Below are 23,883 nucleotides of genomic sequence, written 5' to 3'. Positions count from 1 at the left end.
GGGATCTCATGCCCACCGCAAAGGGATGCCCTCGACTAACGGATTTATTACAGGAGCTAGACTTCACGGCCTTGTGGGAGAGGCTGGGGAGGTGGCCTCTGTAAGAAGACCCTAGGGTGAGGAGGAAAGAAGCCACATGGACAGTGATGAAGCACTGTGTAGGGGACCGTGGCCCCGTGTGCGACAGCAAACCGGGGTTGGCCAGGGCAGGCTGCGAAGAAAAGCCACACACAAAGCAAGGGAAACAAGGAGGAGTGGGAACTGGGAAGCCACGGGGACAAGCGAGGGCTGCGTCTGTCTTTCACATACCTGGGGGTGACTTGTGGAAGATGCTGGTGCACCACTCTCAGAGCCGCAGTTGGGGAGACCTGGTGTGAGGGCAAGGAGCTGGCAGCCTGACTGACCCACGATGAGGCCACACAGCAGTCGGTGGACAGGGAGAGTGGCAGCAGCCCCTGGACCCTGCACTCATCTTCCAAGAGGAGCCACTGCTGTTGCTACCTTATGTCCCTTTCCAGATTGTATGTGTATCTCTTGGGACAAGTCCTGCCCTGGACCCGCACAAGGAAGGGAATTCTGGGAAACAGGACCCAGCTCAGCTTGGATGACACAGTACAAGCTAAACAGGGTCCAAGGCAGAGACCTGGGTGTAGCACCCATTGAATGCTTTCTTTAATCCCAATTTAATATCTCGTGGGAGTATATCAATCCCTGGCTGCATCTCTTGATTCCAGCTTCCTGCAAATGCAGAGCCCAGGAGGCAGAAGCGATGGCCCAAATAACTGGGTTCCTGCCACTCACATGAGAGGCCTGGGTTGAGTTCCCACTTCCCAGGTTTGGCCCAGTCCAGCCGTGGCCTTGGCAGACATTTGAGGAGTGAACCAGCAGATGGGACCTCGCCCTGTTTGTCTCACAAATTAAAAATAAATAAATTTTAAAAGACACTTGTAAAAACTTAGCCCTATTTCCAGTGCTTTTTTAATTTTATTTTATTTTATTTTTTGACAGGCAGAGTGGATAGTGAGAGAGAAAGACAGAGAGAAAGGTCTTCCTTTTGCCGTTGGTTCACCCTCCAATGGCCGCTGCTGCCGGCACATTGCGCTGATCCGAAGCCAGGAACCAGGTGCCTCTCCTGGTCTCCCATGCGGGTGCAGGGCCCAAACACTTGGGCCATCCTCCACTGCCTTCCCGGGCCATAGCAGAGAGCTGGCCTGGAAGAGGGGCAACCGGGATAGAATCCGGCACCCCAACCAGGACTAGAACCCGGTGTGCCGGCACCGCAAGGCAGAGGATTAGCCTGTTAAGCCACGGTGCTGGTCCAGTGCTGTCTTGAGAAATGATATTTGTAGGAGTGCTGGTACAGGGGTTCTCCACTCCCGGTTCTTTGCACATCTTCTTTTCCTTGATACATGCATTGTCTTCCGCTTTTTTTTTTAATTTTTTAGAAGAATTATTTATTTATTTGAGTTACACAGAGAGAGGAGAGAGGTCTTTTTTTAATTTATTTATGTTTTTTGACAGGCAGAGTTAGACAGTGAGAGAGACAGAGAGAAAGGTCTTCCTTCCGTTGGTTCACCCCCGCAAATGGCTGCTACGGCTGGCGCACTGCGCTGATCTGAAGCCAGGAGCCAGGTGCTTCCTCCTGGTCTCCCATGCGGGTGCAGGGCCCAAGCACTTGGGCCATCCTCCACTGCCTTCCCAGGCCACAGCAGAGAGCTGGACTGGAAGAGTAGCAACCGGGACAGAATCCGGCGCCCCAACCGGGACTAGAACCCGGTGTGCCGGTGCCGCTAGGCGGAGGATTAGCCAAGTGAACTTCGGTGCCGGCCCAATTTTTTTTCTTTTGTTATGCGTACCTGGGTGTCTTATTCAAGAAACCACGGCTAAATGCAGGCTTATGAAGATTTCCCCCTTCATTTTCTTCTATAAGTTTTATAGTTTTAGGTCTCACATTTAGGTCTTCGGTCCACTCTGAGTTGATTTTCACATGTGCTGTTAGGTGAGCGCAGCTGCATTGTTTGGCACGTGGGTCTCAGGTGCGCTCAGCACCACTTGCTGAAAAGACTGTCTTTGCACTTTGCACTTGGCGCACTTGTCAAAAATCAATTGATCATGTATGTGAAGGTTGATATTTGCACTCTCTTTATTTTTAGTATTTATTTTCATTCAGTTTTATTTATTTGGAAGGCAGAGAGAGAGAATCTTTTTTTTTTTTAAACTGAGTGGTTTGTTCTTATTTATTTATTTTTGACAGGCAGAGTGGATAGTGAGAAAGAGAGACAGAGAGAAAGGTCTTCCTTTTTGCCGTTGGTTCACCCTCCAATGGCCGCTGCGGCTGGCGCATCTCGCTGATCCGAAGCCAAGAGCCAGGTGCTTCTCCTGGTCTCCCATGCGGGTGCAGGGCCCAAGCACTTGGGCCATCCTCCACTGCCTTCCCGGGCCATAGCAGAGAGCTGGCCTGGAAGAGGGGCAACCGGGATAGAATCTGGCGCCCCAACCGGGACTAGAACCCAGTGTGCTGGCACCGCAAGGCGAAGGATTAGCCTGTTGAGCCACGGCGCCGGCCAAGAGAGAATCTTTTGCCCACTAAGTTACTTCCCAAATGTCCACAACAGCCAGACTGGCTAGGCCCAAACCAAGAACTGGGAACTCCATCCAGATTTCCCACATTGGTGGCAGGGACCTATGTACTTGAGCCATCATGTACTGCTTCCCAGGGGGCATCAGCAGGAACTGAATCGGAAGTGGAGGTGGGGCTTGGTCTAGGTACTCTGATATGGGATGTGGGCACCACAGCATCTGCCCCGGGCGCTCCATTCTATTCCGTGGGTCTACATGTCGGTCTATGCCAGGACCACCCTGTCTTGGTCGCTGTAGGTTTGTTCAACACAGCATTCTCAGGCCAGTTCCCGGCACGACGCCGCAGCAGCCCTCGGGCTTCAGCACACGCATCACGAAGTATGCCTGCGCTTTCATCCAACCATAGTATGACCCAAGTTTTGTCTGTGTTTTACCTTGCGAACGTATTTTAAAGCTAATTCTCTAGGAAAATGGATATTTGCCCCTCTAATTACAATTATTAAAAATGTGAATTTTAGGTTATATTTTTTTAGCTAACGTAAAGGAAAGGATGGCCAGTGTTGAAATTTGGAAGAAGAGAGGAGGCACTTATCTAGGAAAAATAATCAAACTGCCGTCAGACTCTTAATCTGCAGCATAAGAAACTAGCACTGGAGCAACAGGCACGGCTTGAAAAAGCAAACAAACAGCCCAGCAGCCTGAGAATCCTGAACTTAACTAAGATAAGGTATCACGTCCACGTCAGGTTACAACAAAGATCGCTGTGGATATGAGAGGTGGCAGAACGTACTGTACTTTAGAAAATCTCTCAAGGAAGAACTGCGTCCAAAATAAATGACTCAGCACAGATTTCAAGTTGAGAGAGGGTAAAGAAAAAACGGGAACAGCAGTGGCCCCTTCGCAGCGCACACCACTAAATCTAACAACACAGCGCGTGAGGCTGGGTGGTGCAAACGCTCACTGAGGGTTGGTGAACAAAAGGGGCTCACCGCGAGGGAAACTCAGACATCCGGGCACTCAAGTGACCTCCACGAGGCTCAGGAGTGACAGGACCACGGGTGTGCAGAACCGAATGCTTCCTAAACGTCTCCTCTGGGAAGATGGGGAAATGAAAATCCCGTCTCCACTTATTCAGGGAGGGGCTAGGAGTCACAAGAGGAGTGGTTAGTATCTTGTTTTCATAACAGAATCGTGTTTATTTCATTATGCATTCTGGTAAAAGTTCACTGGTATTCCCTAGCTAACTGGGCAGAGAGGCGGAGGAAGAAGGAAATGGATATAATTTTTTTATAAAGTAATTTAAAAAGCAAAAGACAAAGAGATAACAGCAGAGTAAGTAATAAGTAAAACTAAGAAGGGCCTTGCGGCGGCCAGCACACCGGGTTCTAGTCCCGGTTGCCCCTCTTCCAGGCCAGCTCTCTGCTGTGGCCAGGGAGTGCAGTGGAGGATGGCACAAGTGCTTGTGCCCTGCACCCCATGGGAGACCAGGAGAAGCACCTGGCTCCTGCCATCGGATCAGCGCGGTGCGCCGGCTGCAGCACGCCTACCGAGGCGGCCATTGGAGGGTGAACCAACGGCAAAGGAAGACCTTTCTCTGTCTCTCTCTCACTGTCCACTCTGCCTGTCAAAAAAAAAAAAAAAAACTAAGAAGGAATAAAATCCATATTATTAGTTAATACAGTAAGAACAAGCATACTAAATTATCCCAATAAAGACAGAGATGTCACAGAGTTAAAATGTAAAGCCTACCTAAATGCTATATATGAGAAACATGGTTGAAATATAAAGAATGCTGGGCAATAAAGCGATAAGCAAAGAATATCCAGTAATGATAATAATAAAACAGGCATGGTCATTTTAATATTAAAAACTACATTTAAAAATTTTTTCACACCTTCATTTTTTAAAGATTATTTATTTATTTGAAAGTCAGAGTTACACAGAGAGAGGACAGGCAGAGAGAGAGAGAGAGAGAGAGAGAGAGAGAGAGAGGTCTTCCATCCGCTGCTACGCCATAGCACTGGCCCCAGATTTAAAATTAAAAGCACTAGAACAGGGGTGGTGCTGTGGCATAGTGGGTAAAGCTGCTGCCTGCAATGCTGGCATCCCATATGGACGCCGGTTCGTGTCCTGGCTGCTCCACTTCTGATCCAGCTCTCTGCTATGACCTGGAAAAGCAGTGGAAGATGGCACAAATGCTTGGGCCCCTGCACCCAAGGGGAAACCTAGAAGAGGCTCCTGGCTCCTGGCTTTGAATCGGCCCAGCTCCGGCCCTTGCGGCCATTTGGGGAGTGAACCAGCGAATGGAAGACTTCTGTTTGTCCTTCTGTCTGTAATTCTGCCTCTCAAATAAATCACAAAAAAAAAAAAAAAAAAAAAAAGAGAGAGAGAGAGAGCACTAGAATAAGAAGGGATATTGTGATAAAAGTCATAGTTTAGAAAGAAGACAGGGGCTGGCGCTGTGGCGTAGCAAATAACGCCAATGCCTGCAATGCCCGCATCCCATATGGGTGCCGGTTCAAGTCCCATTACAGCCATCTGGGGAGTGACCCAGCAGATGGAAGACCTCTTTGTCTCTCTGCCTCTGCCTCTCTGTATCTCTGCCTTTCAAATAAAATAAATTTTAAAAAAGAAAAAAGATATAATAGTTGTGAACAAATCAAGACAAACCCATCTGTGAAATCAGGAGATGCGGAGAAAGTATCTGTTCTGGATACTTAGGCAGCCACTCTTAATTAAAATGCTAAATACAACTGAAATTGCTTAAACAGATAACAAAGATGAACAATCAAGATCCAATATGGCTTAACATTGTAATAGGAACAGATATTGTGGAATTAAAAAAAAAAACCCTAGATAATAAAAATCAAGAGTACAATCTTGGGCTACCCACGGAACCCAGGGCTGGGGAGAGAATCTTAACAAAAACAGGAACCCTGCTTGCTCTGCAGAGACACAGCAATGTTCACAGACACGAACGACTGTGAGTCCTGTATGTATTACGGGTCTTCAACTCTATTGACCCTGCAAATATTTTCTTCCACAATTTATTTATCTACTGACTTTGTTTCTGGTATTGCTTGCCAAGAAACAGTAATAGAGAAATAAATTTAGAAAAGGGTATCTGCAATACAGATGAAGAGATAAATATCTGTAACACACGAAGAACTCTCACAGAATAAGGATAACCCAAGGAAAACGGCAAAGAATAGGAATACAGAACCCACGGAAGGTTCCCCGTTGCACAGAAATGTCTGAGAAATATGAATTCTGAAAATCCATACATAGGGTTTTTTCATAATATGCATTTCCTATGATTGGAATATTCTTTATATGCATGGATTTCAGTTTTTCACACAAAAATATACTTTAAAAAAATTTTTTTAAATTTATTTGAAAGAGTTACAGAGAAAGGTAGAGACAGAGAGAGGTCTTTCATCCGCTGGTTCACTCCCCAGATGGCCACAACAGCTGGAGCTGTGCTGATCAGAAGCCAGGAGCCAGGAGCTTCTTCCGGGTCTTCCATGTGGGTGCAGGGGCCCAAGGATGTGGGCCATCTTCTACTGCTTTCCCAGGCCATAGCAGAGAGCTGAATCGGAAGTGGAGTGGCCGGGACTAGAACTGGCATCCATATGAGATGCTGGTGCTCCAGGCCAGGGCTTTAACCCGCTGCGCCACAGTGCTGGCCCTAAAACAAACTTCTTTTTTAAAGAAAAAGATTTACTTTATTTATTTGAAAGGCATAGTTACAGAAAGAGAGAAGGAGAGACAAAGAGAGGTGTTTCACATGCTGGTTCACTCCCCAGATGGCTGCAATGGCTGGAGCTGGGCTCCAGGCCCGAGCCAGAAGCCTGGAACTTCTCCTGGGTCTCCCACGTGGGTGCAAGGGCCCAAGGACTTGGGCCATCTGCTGCTGCTTTCCCAGGTGCATTAGCAGAGAGTTGGATCGGAAGTGGAGCAGCCTGAACTTGAACTGGTGCCTATGTAGGATGCCGTCATTGCAGATGACAGCTTTACCCATGATGCCACAATGCAGTCCCCAGAGAGATATTTTTCTATTTGCCGGTTTACTACCCAAATGCCCACAACAGCCAAAGCTGGGGCCACTCCCAAGTCAGGGGCCTGGAACTCCATTGGGGTCTCCCAGGTGAGCAGCAAGAACACAAGTACATGGGCCATCATCTACTGCCTGCCCGGGTACACTAGCAGAAACTGGATCAGAAGTGGAGCAGCTGGGACTCAATCCCAGGCACTCAGACGTGGGATGTTGGTGTCCCAAGCGGTGGTTTAACCTGCTGCACCAGAACACTGGCCCCTCCTCCACAAACCTTGTGAAGACCCCTCATATATAATTTAAGGTGAAACAATTCACCTTGCAACAGATTTTCCAATAGCGCCCCTTCACCCCCAGCCAAGATACTGGGGACGGGTAGCAGCAGGCTGCACCCCCTCCAGGAATGGTTATGACGGTCACTCACATCCCAGAATTGCTGAAGAAGAACCACGGATGGAGGTGAGAACGAGGCTGTGCAAAGTTCCCCCAACTTGGACTCGCACCTCAGCACCTCTGGCGCCATCTTCAAAACCCCCAAGGAGCCAGACTGCCGGTGCAGTGGAGCTGCCCCCACCCTTTGCTGCCTGGTCCAGTCTGAAGACCAGCCCGAAGGGGACCGAGGCCGTCCTGGGAACCCCAGTCTGCACCTTCCTGGTCACCGTCCACCTTCAGATGCTGCTCCCATACTGAGCGCCTGATTTCACCCCCAACATCCAGCCCGAGTGCGTCATCTCGGAGACCCTACCTCCCCCACCCCCGTCCTCCCAAGGACCCAGTCCATGTCACTGGTCCTCCCAAGGGAGGACATAGTGTACTTTCCTGCCAGCTTTCAGGGTGCCTGGGACCTCTTTGTGCTGAACTTCTTATTCGTGGATGTCCCATTCCTACATGAGAACTTCTACAGAGTTGTCTTAAGGAGCAGCCAAAGAAGGCACAGCAAACAGCAAAACTGCATCCAGGAGAGCTTTTTATTTGTACGGAACGGTTTTAAAAATACAGAATAAAATAGCTTTATCTCTACTATTATTCACAACATCTGGTCCAAATATTACATATCTTTAAAATACTTAAACGTTTAATGAAGCCATGTTAGAAAAAACAATATGAAAATTCTTTTTTAAAAACTCCATAAAAGAATTACACATCTCAAAAAACAACCCCACCCCAAATACCCTCGGTATGCAAAATAAAAATAAAAAACAAACAAACAAACGCCCGGGAAGGGATGTAGCCAAAGTCAGTCACAAAACCTCAAGGAAAACGGAGGCAGCCCCACTGTTTTCAGAACAGTATGGAGGTGTTGGACACGGGCCGTGGGGGACGCACAGGGAAGGTGGTCGTCTGGGCGGTCAGTGGGCTGGCGACGCTGGGGACGTGAGGACGCTGGACGTGAGCGCCACAGCGGCAGGGTCCAGAGCACCCCTGGAAGGCTGGAGCCACTGGGGTGGCCGCTAACGTGCTGCACGCTCCCGTGGGTAGAAATGGACCGCCCTGAGCAGCCTTGGACCAGTTAGGTTCTGACTGCAGGGGGCTGGTGGGTAGGAGCTGCCCTGTCCTCTGTGTCCAAAGCATAAGGTGACAGAAGACAACACGCAGCACGAAAACCCAGATCTCTCCCCCGGAAAGCCAGCAGGTGCCCTCCTGGAGAAGCGAGCTCCGTGGAGGCCCAGGCAGGGGCCTGAGCTGGTGTACAGCAGGCACAGTGGGGTGCACACAGCTGACGACCAGCGACAGCTGGGCAAGCAGGCCCTCGGGGCAGCCACAGGGGTTCTGCAATGCACTGCCACCGCTCTTTCTGCACCTTCGGTCTGGCCCGGCCACTCCTGTGGCACTGACATTACGATCAGACTTGTCAACTTTAAAGTCGCTAGTACCAATATTTCAGCAGGGACACGAATGAAAGAGACAGCAAGTTTGCTCATGGTCATAGAATATACGTATGGGTAAATAAAGTATACACACATACTAGAGATTCATCAATGGAGAACTTCTATCATCACATGACATTGTCATGAAAATTATATCATTCCCTCCCTGGAAAACTGTGACTATTATCCTGGGTAGAAATGTTATTTTACTATATGGAAATACTGCAATATTCATGCATAAACCAAGTTGTCCTCATGAGTCAGTATTCTACAGTATAAAGCAAATCCTGGGTGTGAATTTGTTACCATGAAAATGGGAAACTCTCAGGACCCACGCTGCTAGTTTGCAGCAGGCCTGGCAAAGCCTCTTGTCTTGCCTTGGTCAACCCCAAGAAGCTTACTAAGAGCTAACATCTGAAACCTTGTGAAGAAAGATTCTGAATACCGATGTGTGCGTGAACCTAAGCTGAACCCCCTAATCCCAGTGAAGAGCCACTTCCCGTTAGTCTGTGAGCCAGAGGTGAGGTGGGACGCCTGCCCCCTCATATGACAGCATCTCCTCTCCCTCCTAACACTCCCTACTCAGCATGCCCGACACAACGGCTCTCTCTTGGCAGCCTGTGCAGGTGCAGGGGAGGTGGTCACTGTGTAAACTGGAGAGAATGCCCTGCGAGGGGGTTCACATCCAAAATATTTGCTCATACCCTGTTGGTAAAACCAGAGTGGCAGCACGCAGCCCCCCAACGCAGGCCGACCCCGAGAACGGGAAGCGTCACCTGCACAGGCCACACACGAATTCCCCCCCACCCCCAGCCCTTCGGGTGTGTGCTGAAACCCAAGCAGCAGCTGTCCCCCCAGTGACAAGGCTTTCACTCGGCCACCAGGGGGACCGCGTCCCACAGCGGTTTGCATGTGTGTATCTGCTGCACGTGCAAGGTGAGTGACAAGGCACTGCGATCACTCAGGGCTGTGCACCAAGGACTGGACTCACGAGGCCCACGGTCAGGCTGCCCTCTCTTCTCCAACTCCCCTCTACTTCCTCCTTCTTGATGGAGGATTAGAACTCGGCCTTCATGGAAAACCAAGGGCGGAAACCCTGATTCAGGCAGGAGGTGTGAGTACAAAGATTCTCTCCCGACATGAGTGTCTGCAGAGCGCCCTCCAACCCTCCCCACTGCCCAGAGTAGCAGAGCTGAAGCTCAAGGAGGGGTCTCAGCCAGAAGTGGGTGCCTGCGTGTCTGGCGGTCCCACTCTGAGGGCTCCCCCCGCAGAGGAGGGGCCTGGTCAAGAGCTGGAGGGAACTTGTGCCTGGATGAGCAATGCTTGCAATGCTTCCGTTGTATGCCTGGTCCTTCTGCTCAGCTACAGGGCCAGAGCTCTAGAAACCTCAGGGGTGTCTGGCAGGTTCCCCCACCTTTCAGGGCCGAGAACTCCGAGATGCTGAGAAAAATACAAGCAGAGGGAACTGAGGGCAAGCTGCTACCGGGGGACCTCGAGGGCTAACCAAGAGAAGAGGGATGGAGACCACTACCCAGCGAGCTTCCAAAATAACTGCACTGAACACACTGTGAAAACAAAATCAAAGCCGTACAAGATGAAATGCAATTTGCATCTAAGATCTTTACTTAATCTGCAGTAAGACTCGGCAAAACAACGCAGCGGCTCTGAGGCGTTCTTGAAGCCTGAAACTTGCAGGAGCCAGGGGCTGCCACGATGTAACCGAAGGCTTGGCACTGAGGTGACTCTGAGCCGGCCTGGGGGCTGGGGGCAGGTGATGCACTGGAGCGCCCGCTGCTGTCCGAAGCTCGGCCAGGTCAAGCGCGAGCCCGCGGGGCGAGGGCTCTTACTCAACGTCTCGGGTTTTCCTTTGGCTAAACAACTTCAAAGCCAAGCCCAGAGAGGCCATGCTGTCAGAAGGGTTTTCTAGTGTCACTGATGGGAGCGCTCCTAACAGAGGAAGCCTGCCGGCTGCGTGTCCTCACAACTTGGAGGAGGAGGGCTCTAACTACCCCCCACCGCCGCCCCGGCAACACCAGGGTCACGGGCAGTCGAAGCCACCACTGCCAGGAATGCCTTGCCACGGGGGAAGTGCAGGAATGAATTTATGGGGATGATGCACCATCCACTACGGTGGCTCCGCGGGTGGCCGGGCCCAGCTTCCCTTCTTCACGAAGACAAATTCACATGTAACTCAACCCATGGTGTCTGGGCTCTGGTCCAGTAGTCAGTTTTGATAAATAGATTAGGCATTACAGTATTTACACTTTCATGGTATCAAGCAATACAAAACACAACCACAACAATGGTTACTGGCCTTCAGAAGCTGTTACAGAAAGCTTCCCTGATGGTGTCCACAGCTTTACAGATGCTGGTTCTTTTCTTGACGGGGGTGGGATGGGGGCAACAAGTAACAGGGAGAGGGTCACATGGAAAAAACACTGATTTCGAAAATCTGCTATAGCCAACAACATTAAATAGGGAGAAAACCTCGCAATCACAGACGCGCGTAACAGGAACACCCCCGTGACAGCAGAGCCAAGATCTGAGTGGTGCCTGTGTGTGGCACCCTACACCCAGCACGTCAGCCCGTGGTGACAAATGTCCAATAGGGTGTCTCGGCCACAGAAAGGGGCCAGCAAGCAATGTGCTGGCCCAGAAGAGGTCGGGGTGGCAGGCAGAGAAACGGCAATTGAGAATCCTATGGACTTTGGGGGTCTTTCTCTCCAATCCCCCCAAAAAGAATCCCATCTATTAACAAATGTCCAGACCCTACTCATGCCCACACCTGGGCATGGGGCAGCCACGCTGCTGTGTTCGATCAGCTCAACAGCCTCCTCCTAGGGTGTGCAGGGACAACGGCAGTACCCGGCCAAGCAGTTGTGACAGTGTGAGGACGTGGGCCAGAGGAGGGCTCTGCAGGTGCAGGCTGAGGTCAAGTGGAAAGGCAGCCAGTCCAGGTGCTTCCAGGACAGAGGGCGTCTGGGCCCCGGACATGGATGCCAACATAGACGTGGGCAGTGGGGCAGCCAGCGCTGGATGGAGGAAGGGGACTGCCACGAGGAACACCCACTCCCACTCCCACAGGAGGGCCGCGACATCAAGTTCAGTGACCATGGCCAGCAGTGGACACTCTCAAAGGACAAGGGGTCAAGGGCTTAAATAAGGGGCCAGGTGAGACACCGTATGGGACAAGTCACCACCCACCAGAGAAGCGTGGTGCAACCTGTCTTAGCTCTGGGGTGCAGACTGTAAATGCAGATATACAAACAGAGATTTTACTTCTTGTTACTCAAGGAACTACAGGGACATGCCTCGCTGTGGCTGGGCCACAGGGTGCAGCTGGGGCTATACCGTGGCCCGCGAGGCTTCGTCTGAACTCCGGCTGGCGTCGCTCTTCCTGAAGACTTTCCACGTGTAGCCCGCGAAGGTGGGGCTGATGGGTAAGTAGCTGAAGCATCTGTACTTTTTAATAATGTTCATGCCAAATGGCAAATTGTAGGATTCCATGCCATCGAGGGACTTGTTCCCTTTGCTCACACCCTTCTTCCATTTCCTGATCCCTCTCTCTTCTGGGGTACCTGCCGCACACACACAAGGAAACGCGTGGTTGAACAGTGCGTCTGGGAACGAGGCTTGTGTTCATGTACACTGACGTGCGGCAGCTCTTGGCTACTGTGACAGCGAAGGCCAATGAAGAGGCCTCGGAGCCGAAGGGGCTCAGGCGTGCAAGCCAGTCACCCACAAACCAGTCACCCTCAAACCAGTCACCCTCCTTGTTCCTCTGGTTCTGTGTTCTAGGGGCCTCCTGATGGCTTCCCCTCCCCCAACCTCGCATGCAACCCATGCTCTCTGCTGTCATGGCTGAGCTCTGGCCCAGGCTACACTCTAGCCTTCCTCAGTGTCCCAACTGGTCACCTCTTCTTCTACTTCACCATCCCCGCTCCCAAATGTGTTCTCAAACAATGAGCAGAAGATACCTCTTGAAAATGCCAATCTGAGTTTGCAAGATGGGTCTAATGTCTTTATCACACCATGCTGTGCTTTCATTGGCTGTTCCCTGCCCACTCAGCCCCATCCAGATATCCCTAAGTCATAGAATGCTTTGCCGTGTGTGAGTGTGTGTGTGTGTGTGTACATGCACATACTACCTCTGGCCTGGGTGGCCCACGGGTCACACTCCAGTGAGGATGAATTCCCGCTGGTATAAAACCCCTGGCTATTTTGTGCCCTGATGGATGAACCAGGAGGATGATGGGGGCACCCAGGGCTCACCCCCTGGGCTGCTTCCCCCAGGTCTCCCAGGAGAAGAGATGTGGGCATCTGCGCTGGGCCACATGGGCCACCCAACACCTTTTTTCTGCCCAAGCCTGGGGAGAGCTTGATTCTACAGCGTGGTACTTAGGAAGAGCAAGACCTTTTAAAACTCGAGCTGTGTCCCAACGCTGCCAGTTCAGCAAAAAGGCTGATGCAATCTGCATCTGCTTGAGCCCTGCTTCTCTCTCAATTAGCTCTGATGGGTCAGGCGGAGGGCGCAGTCATGGACTCTTAGATCTCATACTGCCCATCCATTACTAGTGATGTGGTTCCTTCCTTCTGCCTGGCCTGTCTCCTCCCAGGTTCCCCAGCAACCCCTGGATCCAGGCTTTTTGGAGGTGGGTTGTTTTCAGAAGAAAACAGCCCTCACCCAGGCTCAGCACAGGACACACCCTTCAGCCAGGGTCATGGAAGCGCGAGGGCCTGCTCTGTGCGTCTCTCGTCACTGACCCTGGCCTGACTTCAGCCTTTGCCTGCTGTCCCTTGGTCCTAGTTGGCTGGAAGCCCACTGCAGGCATGAATGACTCATTGATCAGATTAGAGGGTTGTGTGAATGAGTCAACCACAGGCACACTGAAGTGCCCTGGGCCCCGACCGTGAAGGAGGCAGGAGCCTGGGGTGTGCCCGAGGCACCTGACTGGCTGCACAGGAACCACCTGGTGTCTCCTAGCAGCCAATCAGCAGGAGAAGCAAAGCTAACCAGTTTAGCAGCAAAACAACTGATTCATGTGGAGGCTGAGGGTGGCACTTCAGGCATTGGAGAAGACGGTTTTCATAGACTTCCTCTCCCCTACCGCCTCCATTTCTGCTTGTAAAATAAGGGAACTCACTGTGGACAGAGCACGGGTGACACAGGCCACCTACCTGGGATGGTGTTGTCCAGGATAAAAGCCACACAGCCGCCTACAAACATAGCGGTGGTGAGAAGGACGTTCAACACTTGATCGATTCCCGTTATCCCTAGAAAGAGAGCACAGCCGTAAGGGATGTCGCTGTGGCATGGCGGGCCTGCCCTTGACCCGGAAAGCAGCAGTGGGCGCACACGAGTCTGTCGGCACAGTGCACGGGAGCACGAACTCCTTGGCTGCACGCATGGGGACAAGTGGTTGCCAGGAACGAGGTGAAAACTCTGACTGCAGCCGTTGATGCCAAGGCTGCTCTGTGAGGAAGGCTCCCCTCAGTATGGCATGGAAGATGAACTGAAGAGTGACACGCACCCTTTAGTGAGCAGAAGCCATGGGGGTATTGCGTGCAGATGGGGAAAAATGAATAAATAAATAAATAAATAAAAGATGGCTGCGGGAAGGTGAAGAAAAATTATGAAATGAATAGGGGCCAGCGCTATGGCGGGTAAAGCCACTGCCTGCAGTGCCAGCATTCCATATGGGCACCGGTTCGAGTCCTGGATGCTCAACTTCCCATCTAGCTCTCTGCTATGGGCTGGGAAAGCAACAGAAGATGGTCCAAGTTCTTGGACCCCCTGCACCTGTGTGGGAGACCAGGAGGAGGTTCCTGGCTCCTGGCTTTGGACTGGTATAGCTCTGGCTGGTGCGGCCAACTGGGGAGTAAGCCAGTGAATGGAAGACCTCTCTCTCTCTGCCTCTCTGTAACTCTGCCTTTCAAATAAATAAATAAATCTTAAAAAAAAAAAAAAGAAAGAAAGAAAGAAATGAATAGTAAGAGCAACAAAAATATTTGGATCTGAATTTAAGAGCTTTAGGTATCCTGGGTTACTAACTAGAGATTAGTTGGTTTTAATGGGGAGTAACTGGATTTAAAAGATGCCTCCTCCTGTGACTGTGTTAATTTAAAAAGTAGAAAGCGACTAGAATCTCCTTGTTACTAAGCAGTTCACTGGACACAGAACTGGCACAGCCTTAAAAAGGTAGACAGAATTACCTAACAAACCAGCAATTCCAATCTGCGGCACGCACGCGGGAGGATGGAACGTAGCTACTGAAACCGTCTTGATGGCGATTTGTGAACTCGCCTGTGGACTGACACCCATCTGCAAGCCCAAGATGGACCCAGGGAGTGCTGCTTCCACAGGCATCCACGGGCCTTCTAGATACAGCGGCAGTGTGTGGCGCTGGACATCCACGTTCATCAGCAGGGGTCAGTCAAGGTGACAGGCGCTCGGCCTCTTTAGTCCGGTCCGCACCCCCAACACCCATCCTTTCTACACTCCACTCAGTTCAAGTCTGTTGTTTTGTGCTGTCTGCTTGTGACACTGCTTCTTAAAATGGCCACCCGGTATCGTGCTTAAGTCTCGTGTTCTGAGGAGCAAGAAGGCTTGTGATGTGCGAGACTCAACGAGACTCAAGATTCATGCAGCCAGGTCAGTGCTGTGGCCTAGTGGGCTAAGCCTCTGCCTGTGGCGCTGGTATCCCATATGGGTGCTGGTTGAAGTCCCGCCTGCTCCTGCTCTATCCAGCTCTCTGCTATGGCCTGGGAAAGCAGTAGAAGATGGCCCAAGTGCTTGGACCCTTGCACCCACGTGGGAGACTTGGAAGAAGCTCCTGGCTCCTGACTTTGAATCAGCCCAGCTCTGGCCACTTCAGCCATTTGGGGAGTGAACCAGCAGGTGGAAGACTTCTCTCTCTCTAACTCTGCCTCTCGAATAAATAAATAAATCTTAAAGAAAAGAGTGATGCAATAAACAGAAAGATGAGGGGACAGCCTATGTCAATATAATAAAACAAACCATCATTCTTTCTTTAAAAAAAGAAAAAGATTCACACAACCACGAGTGACAGTTCTGTTGGCCTATTGATTTCCCCGCGGGTCGGTATTTGTAAGTCTGCCTGTGGCAACATCGGGGAGCCTATGACTGCAGCTGGGCACCAGTACTCACAGCGGCCAAGAGATGGGAGCAGCAATAGCCTCCATCAGCAGAGCAAAGGGTAAACCACTCAGGGCACACGCACACGCACACACTGGAATATTGTGTAATCGTAAAAAGGACGGAGCGCTCGCATAGTCGGCAACACGGCTGAATCTCAAAGACACTGCACCAATGAAGAGAAGCCAGACACCACCAAAGGCCACGAGCTGTGTGGGCTCTAGACCAGGTGACTCCAGAGACCGAAAGCCGACTGGGTCTGTGGGGCTGATGGGAGGGGATTTCCTGCTCATGAGCAGGGAGTTTCACGTGGGCTGGTGAACCGTTCTGGAAACCAGCGATGGTGGCTGTACAGCTCTGTCAGTGTGGTAAGTGCCACTCAACTGCACACTTTAAAACACCTCATTTCATGCGGCCTGCATTTCACCTTCAAACGAAAACACAAGTATAATGGTCCTCAAATGTGCATTTCCCAAGAAAAATTCAGTAGCATTAGCTCTTTCTTGAGAAGGTTCCTCTTTTGTCCGTTTTTCATAACACTATATATTTGGACAAGCAGAGTTAGACAATAAGAGAGAGAAACAGAGAGAAAGGTCTTCCTTTTTGCCATTGGCTCACCCTCCCGCTGCGGCCGGCGCATCTCGCTGATCCCAAGCCAGGAGCCAGGTGCTTCTCCTGGTCTCCCATGGGGTGCAGGACCCAAGCACTTGGGCCATCCTCCACTGCCTTCCCGGGCCACAGCAGAACGCTAGACTGGAAGAGGAGCAACCGGGACTAGAACTAGGCACCCCGACCGGGACTAGAACCCAGGGTGCCGGCGCCGCATGTGGAGGACTAGCCTAGTGAGTCACGGCACCGGGCTTCATAACACTATTAAAATAAAAGGTAAGAATTGGGGTGCAGCAGGTTAAGCTGCCACCTGCAGCCCACAAAGGAGCCGCTGGCTTGAGTCCCAGCTGCTCTGTTTCCTATCTGACTCCCTGCTAATGTGCCTGGGAAAGCAGTGGCAGATGGCCCAGGTGGTTGGGAACCTGCACCCATGTGGGAGACCAGATGAAGCTCCCAGTCCTGGCTTCAGCCTGGACCAGCCCCAGCCATTACAGTCGTTTGGAGAGTGAACCAGCAGATGGAAAAATCGGTCTCTCCCTCTCTGTTGCTCTGCCTTTCCAATAAAAAAATAAATTTTTAAAAATATTTTAATTGCTGGTGTTGTGGCACAGCAGGTTAAAGCCCCAGCCTGCAGTGCCAGCATCCCATATGGGTGCCAGTTTGAGTCCAGGCTGTTCCACTTCTGATCCAGCTCTCTGCTATGGCCTAGGAAGGCAGTAGAAGATGGCCCACGTCCTTGGGCCCCTGCATCCACATGGGAGACCCCGAAGAGGCTCCTGGCTTCAGATCAGCTCCGCTCTGGCTGTTGATGCCAACTAGGGAGTGATCCAGTGGACGGGCTCGCTCGCGCGCGCTCTCTGCCTCTCCTCTGTGTGTAACTCTGACTTTCAAGTAAATAAATAAATCAATTAAAAACTTTTTTTTAAACAGTAAAAAGTAGGAATTAATAATGTTAATCTAGAATTGAAAGCTGCTATAATTCCAGTAGAAAAACATGTATTTCAAGGTCTATGAATATTGGCCAGCGCCGTGCCTTAACAGGCTAATCCTCTGCCTTACGGCGCCAGCACACCAGGTTCTAGTCCCGGTTGGGGCGCAGGATTCTATCCCGGTTGCCCCTCTTTCAGGCCAGCTCTCTGCTATGGCCCGGGAAGGCAGTAGAGGATGGCCCAAGTCCTTGGGCCCTGCACTCGTATGGGAGACCAGAACCACCTGGCTCCTGGCTTCAGATTAGCATGATGCGCTGGCCGCAGCGGCCATTGGAGGGTGAACCAACGGCAAAAAGGAAGACCTTTCTCTCTGTTTTTCTCTCTCACTATCCACTCTGCCTGTCAAAAAAAAAAAAAAAAAAGTCTATGAATAAAAAAATTATACATCTATACATCGTGTGTGGGGCCAGCACTGTGGTGTAGCAGGTAAAGTTGCTGCCTGCAACACCAGCATCCCATATGGGCACCGGTTCAAGTTCCCACTGCTCCACTTCCAATCTAGCTCTCTGCTAATGTACCTGGGAAGGCAGTGAAAGATGACCCAAGTGGTTGGGCCTCTGCACCCATTTGGAGAGCCGGATGGAGTTCCTGTAGCTCCAGGGTCCTCTCCTGTGAGGGAGGAGTTGTTTGTGGCTCCAAACCACCCCTGCCCAAGACTCCCGGCAGCTTCCCTTACCTGTGACAAGGGGGTTCTGTCTGAGGTAACTCGGAAGGACGAGCCCAAAGAAGATGGAAAATCCCAGCACAAAGAGGTTCCGGGAAGAATTTAAATCAATGAACTGCAGGTTAGAGAGGCCGACAGCCGTGATCATTCCTGGGGAGAAGAACGGCAGAGCACACAAGTTCTGAGTCCACCCCTGCAGGTTCCTCACAGCAGACTCCCTGAGCCCTTTCTCTGCCCACCAGGAGCAGGCTGGGAGCCCAGTGCAGGGGCAGCTGGGTGGTGGCACTGGGGTGACGGAATGCGGCCACCTCTGTCTCTGATCTGAATCACTCTCTGCCTAAGCACGGACTTGGCCTTGGACAGCGGCATAAACATCACTCTCCGTTTCCCTTAGACCAAGCAGAAAACTGAAACATTCTGATTAAACTGGGAAACCCACCCAGCTATTAGTGCAGGTCCCTGCTTCCTCTAACTGAACGGCTCAGAGAGCCATTCCAGAGTCCCCTTGTGAAACTGGCCAGTTCTAAGTGGTCCACTCACAGATGGAGCCAGAGCCCAGCCAACCAGAGACTCTGATTAAGACAGACTAGGCTTTATCTGCACTTCCATGGCACAATTATTCTTACTGCTGGTTCTACCATGAACACAAGTTCAACTCAGAATGGTTTCTGGAAGGAGTGCCCTTTTGTGTTTTGAAAAAGACCCGGATCCCTATTAAAAATGAGCAAAGGTAAGGAAAGAAGTGGGTGGAGTTTTACCGAATAGGGTGCAGAAGAGGGCTCCGAGCACCGGGTCCGGCAGGGATGCGAAGAGGGCGCTGAACTTGCCGATCATGCCCAGGGCCAGCATGAGTGCCGCGCCGTACTGGATCACCCGGCGGCTGCCGACCTGCGGGACACGGCACAGCAGACACAGGCTCACCCACTGTCCTGGGGGCAGGCATGACGGATACCCCGGGCGACTCTGAACTTCACACAACTGCTATCAATGACTAGGGAGACATCAAAGTAGAGCTGCCTTTCCTCACCCCTCCCTGGCCTCTCGGGTAGATGGCTACATCCTGGGTGATGCCACCTAAGTGCAGGAGCCTTGGTCTCCCGTGCCCTCGCCAGGGCACTGGTGGAGATGACCACCCAGGGCCTCGCGTACAGAAGTTGCACTCCTCTGCCTGCTTCTCTTCTGGGTTCCTCGTACCACGCTTCACCCCAGCAGTTCACCACATCAGTTCAGTCTTGGGGCCACCATCCTGGCACAGTCAGACATGTCCCAATTGCTGCACCCTGCTCTCCTCGTGGACAAGTGGCACGGAGTAGGGGTCAAAGAGAGCAGTTTTGGAGTCTGCTGCAGCAGCGTACCCCGCTCCACCTCTGAGTGTGCAATGGCGCACGGTGCTTCTACCCCTCTGGGCCCCAGAATCCGCACCTCCACCAGAGATGAACTGTGCGGTTTTGCTCCAAGGTAAAACAAAACACTGCTCTTGAAATATCCAGAAGGTAGAGCTGGCAGGCCCTGAGCTACCTGACAGCCTCCCTCCCGCCTGGGCGTGCTGCCTCTGGCATCTCCCCTCTGCCCTCTGCCTCTCTCCTGGCATGGAGCAGCCTTGGGTCAGCCCTTGTTTAAATCCCCTGGTACTCATGATATAAAATCCACTTCTCAGGTTCTTTCCAGCAAAGCCACATCTGCCTCGTCCTGGCTCAGCTCCTGCCCCACAGGCACGCCCAGGCCCGTCGCCCTGAATCCCCTTCCGTCGAGTTCCCAGGAATTCCATTCCGTTTAGAACACGACTCAACACCACCTCCTGGGAGATGCCTTCCACAAGTCCAGGACAGCTCCCGGCTTGGTTTTCTGCTACACTGCAGAGAGCACCTGCCTTACATGCTGAACCTGGTCTCTACCTTCTAGAAGCTTTCCTTCTAGCCTGCTGTCACCCAGAGAGTGGAAGGTGGAGCTGGCATCTGGCCCAAGAATTCTGCACTGCTGACCCCTACTCTGTGTGCTGCCTGCCCCCGGAAAATACCCTGAGGACATGAACTGCACAAAAAGGTTCCAGGAACGCTAGGGGGGGCGTGTCCACTGGGCTCTCTGGGGAGGGAGGAGGTTGGGAACATAGCTACTTAGGTTAATGAAAATGAAATGAATTTTAAAATGCAGAGCCTCCCTTGCACTGTCCACACTGCAAGGGCTCAGGAGGCAGACGTGGCTGGAGGTGACCCTGCGGACACTTCAAGCGTGGGACACTGCACAAACTTCTGCCGGACGGTGCTGCTCTAAAGCTGCCAACAGCTTCTCAGAGGCTCCGGGGGCCAGCTCGCTGGGAGTCACAGCCAAGTGTTCGTTGTACCAACGAAGAGGTTAACCCCCACTTCCTCCATCCAGCCCTGCCCCGCGCCACAAAGGGCAGGGAAGCAGCAGGATTTTGCACGCAGATTGGTGAAAACAAGCAAAAATGACTCACACATGGCTGTGACCACAGAGTAAGGAAGATTTCATTTACAAACAGCTCATTTTGCAGCAAACGCTTCTCAGGACCTACTATGTGACCAGCGCCAGCATGGATGCTGGCACGGATCACAGGCCTGGGACAAACAACTGCCCCATCGCACTGTCTGCTTCCCCAGCAGCAGCAAAGGGAAAACCCGAGTTGGGAAGGGGAGTTGGTGATGGCCTAGAGGGACGAGTGAGAGCTCACCCCAGCTGGGGCAGGGCGGGCAAACCTGGGCAAAGACTCCCAGCAGTGCCAGGCAGCCCCTCGGGGTGAGGCAAGGACACTATAATAAAGCCTGCGGGGAAGCCACGCATGAAAGAATGAAAGGAAGCAGCACCCAAGCCATCCTGCTGTTCCAGTCATGTGAACCATCACCGGCTTTTGCTGCAAACACCAGAAATTCCGCCCTGAGACCCCTGTCTTCCTGGTCTTATGTCTCCTCTCATGCTGCCTACTCCCTGGAATGTCCTCCACATGTCTCTTCTGACCCATGGCCCTGCCTCCTCGTCCCTCAAAACCTTGGTCCCCGGGGTGAGATTAGGGTGAGGCAAGTTGGACCACCACTTGGGATGCCTGCAGCCCTTATCCAGTGCCTGGTTCAAGTCCTGGCTACTCCGCTTTTGATCCAGCTGTCTGCTGGTGCAAGTCCAAAGCAGCAGCAGATGTTGGCTCAAGTGCTTGGGTCCCTACCACCCACGTGGGACCCCCAGATGGAGTTCTGGGCTCCTGGCTTCGGCCTGGTCCAGCCCTGCCTGTTGTGGGCATTTGAAGAGTAAACAAGGGGATGGATGACCTCTCTCTTTCTCTGCCTTTCAAATAAGTAAAATTAAAAGAAACATTGGTCCTGTATTTCTGTCTTTGCCAAGTCTTCAACAGTATGTGCAGCAAAGAGAAGGGAGCTTCCCTGTGTACCACCAGGAGACCTTAACAGTTCCTCCAATGATCTGAGGGCCGACGCCATGACGATGGTACTTACAGCCCACTGTGCGCCTACCACAGGCTGTGCTGTTACTACCTCCAACACCTTGCAAGTTATCTTTATGGCAAGGGCCCAGAGACTTGAAGAGGTGAGACAACTTGCCTACAGTTGTGGTCACGTGGCAAACTACCAGAGCCAGGGCTGGAGTCCAAAGCAGCCACCCTCCCGCACCTAGCACGCTGCCCCTCTCCGTAGGACAGACACTGGAATGCCTCTGCATGGAAGTCCAGCATGTTGGATCCAACTCCTGGAACTTCAGAACACACTGGGGTAGGTAACCCCAACCCTGGATCAAGCAGGTCAGAAACACAGAGGATACAACTGCCGGATAGAGGACGGCGAGCGTCAGAGACGCCTGGCAATGGAGGCAGATTCTGCAGGAGGCTCGGCCTGCCCTGCAAGTGTCTGGTACGTGGCTCAGACCACTGCTGTCCAGTGGAACTTCCTATGATCTCTGTGCTGTCCACTGGTACCCATGAAGCCATCTATGATGACTGAGTCTTTGACATGTGGCCAGGGCAAACGGGGAACCAAATTCCTAATTTCAACGTAAACCTAGCTGCACACGGCGGCTGACTACCCTGCATCCAAAGGACTGAGCTCTGGAATCGCTGGACTGCAGAGCTGAGCCCCACCCAGGGTGACTCCCCCCGAGTGCTTTGGCTGTATGAGAGGTGGACATGGTCGAGAACCCATGCTTCCTCTCTCCTAGGCAGGGGCCTTCCCACCAGCCACGGGGCTCAAGTCACTGGGAGATTTCTGCTACGCATCTCACTTCCCCACTCCAAGGCAGCTGTCAGGGTGGACTCAATTAAACCGTGTTTCTCGTGGACCAAGTCTTGTGATTCAGGGCAGGGCAAAGCGGATTCCAGGGCTGACACTTTGCCCTGGACTGGATGCTGGGGAAGTGGCTCCAAAGGAACTCAGAGGAGAGATCAACGAGCTCATTAAAAAGTGCTGGCAGGGGGCCTGTCCTGAGTAAGCGGGCATCACTCAAATTTTAATAAAGATAATTATTTCCCAACCCAGCTTGGTCATGTTTTAGCAGTAAACTTTAAGGAGCTTAGTCCCTTCAGTGACCTTATAGTGACCTTGGCTAAATTAACGGATATGTTTTGATGGGTGCAGAAAGAGAGGCAGCTTGTTAAACTGTTCCCCTCAGCATCTGCCCTTCTGCTACCTTGTGTGGGATTAGTCTTGTGCCTACCAGCTCATGGCAGCAAATTGGCTTGAGTGCCAAGGCTTGTGGCCCATCAGACCCTTCTCTAAGCTCCCTGTTCTCACTATGGCCAGCCAAGAGGACCCAAGGGATGGCCTTTGCACATCTGCCAAGCGCAGGGAGCAACAGATAGCAGATGGGGCTGTCAGCTCACCTAAAGCTGAGCTCTGGGCCCAGCCCGGCCAACTCAGGCACAAACCAACAAACAAGTCAGGCATGTACCTTCCAGACACTCGTTGTTCCCTCTCACCTGAATTAGTAACCAAGATTAGCCAAACCCAGTATCTGGTTTCTTTTTATCTGGTTACAGAATCTCACAGGGAGCTGGGTGGTAGGGGGAGGGGAGAGCTATTTCTTTGGAAATTTACCCACCCCATCTCCTGCCTATCTTACAATGGTCACACAGCTACAGGCAGATTCCGAGTGCCGTCTGCCGTCGCCCGGTGCACAGTGGCTGGTGGGTCAGGCCGCGTTCTTCAACGCCCCACCTGAGGCTACTGGGATATAAAGTTTTTTTTTTTCTGGTAGCAAAAGCCCAAAGGCCTGGGGCTAGGCTTCTTACAGAGCCTGGGTTTTTGGGGTGAGGCAGCGCACGGTGCAGCTAGGTGAGGAGGGCAGGATCTCAGGGCTTCCCCTGGCATGATTCACTGGAACTTGGTTCACCCACTACTCTACATCGCTTTTTACTTGAAAGACAAAGGGCTGCTAAGGTTTGAAGACAGTGTTAATTCCTCTAAAGAAGACTGACTTTTTTCCTGTGTGTGGTGGAGACCCTCATCTCTGATCTGGAACTACTGGTAACACAGCTGGTCGCCCCAACCTGACTGGCACCTCGCATGGTGCGTCAGAGTTGGCATGAACTGGTCCTCACACCTGGCAGACCTCACCTGCTCCTCCTCGCTCCCTGCCCACTGGCCTCGGTGCTGACCTTCCACGCCCAGCGTGGCACTGCACTGGGCCAGGGCCCCTTCTAGAATGCTCCTCCCCAAGTTATCTGCAGCTTCCTCCCTCCATAGTCTCACTGACGCCTGGTCCTCCGGATGCTCTCATTCTGCCCCAGGTTTTTGCCTAGGACTTGGCACTGTCTGACACACTGCAGGGTTTCCTGACCTGTAATGCTGACTGTTGCTTTTTGTCTGCCCTTGTTAGAATGTAAACTCCACTCTTTTACTCACTGGTGTGTCCCAAGTCCCTGGAACAACAGCCTGGCACAGGTGCGGTGCTGCTCAGTGCTTGGAAGGTGTAGGAAGGAATGACAGCCCCTGAGTGCCTCCTGAGCC

The 23,883-nt window shown here is 52.0% G+C and overlaps 1 protein-coding gene across 1 annotated transcript in view; it reads right to left on the bottom strand.

Moving 5' to 3' along the window:
- Positions 1-7,584: 7,584 nt before the first annotated feature.
- Positions 7,585-23,883, bottom strand: part of SLC23A2 (solute carrier family 23 member 2) — a 122,580-nt gene continuing 106,281 nt past the window's right edge. Inside the window, exons 13-16 of the mRNA XM_062203903.1 lie at positions 18,679-18,808; positions 17,933-18,070; positions 13,681-13,776; positions 7,585-12,080 (exon numbers count right to left, since the gene is read on the bottom strand). Coding sequence (XP_062059887.1) covers positions 11,848-12,080; positions 13,681-13,776; positions 17,933-18,070; positions 18,679-18,808 — 597 coding nt within the window. The 3' untranslated portion in view covers positions 7,585-11,847. The remainder of the gene's footprint in view (positions 12,081-13,680; positions 13,777-17,932; positions 18,071-18,678; positions 18,809-23,883) is intronic.

Source organism: Lepus europaeus, chromosome 10 (genome assembly GCF_033115175.1).
Source record: "Lepus europaeus isolate LE1 chromosome 10, mLepTim1.pri, whole genome shotgun sequence".
In the NCBI taxonomy this organism is placed as follows: Eukaryota; Metazoa; Chordata; class Mammalia; order Lagomorpha; family Leporidae; genus Lepus; species Lepus europaeus.
Note: the sequence above shows the minus strand (reverse complement) of the source record. Positions and strands in the feature narration are given on the sequence as shown.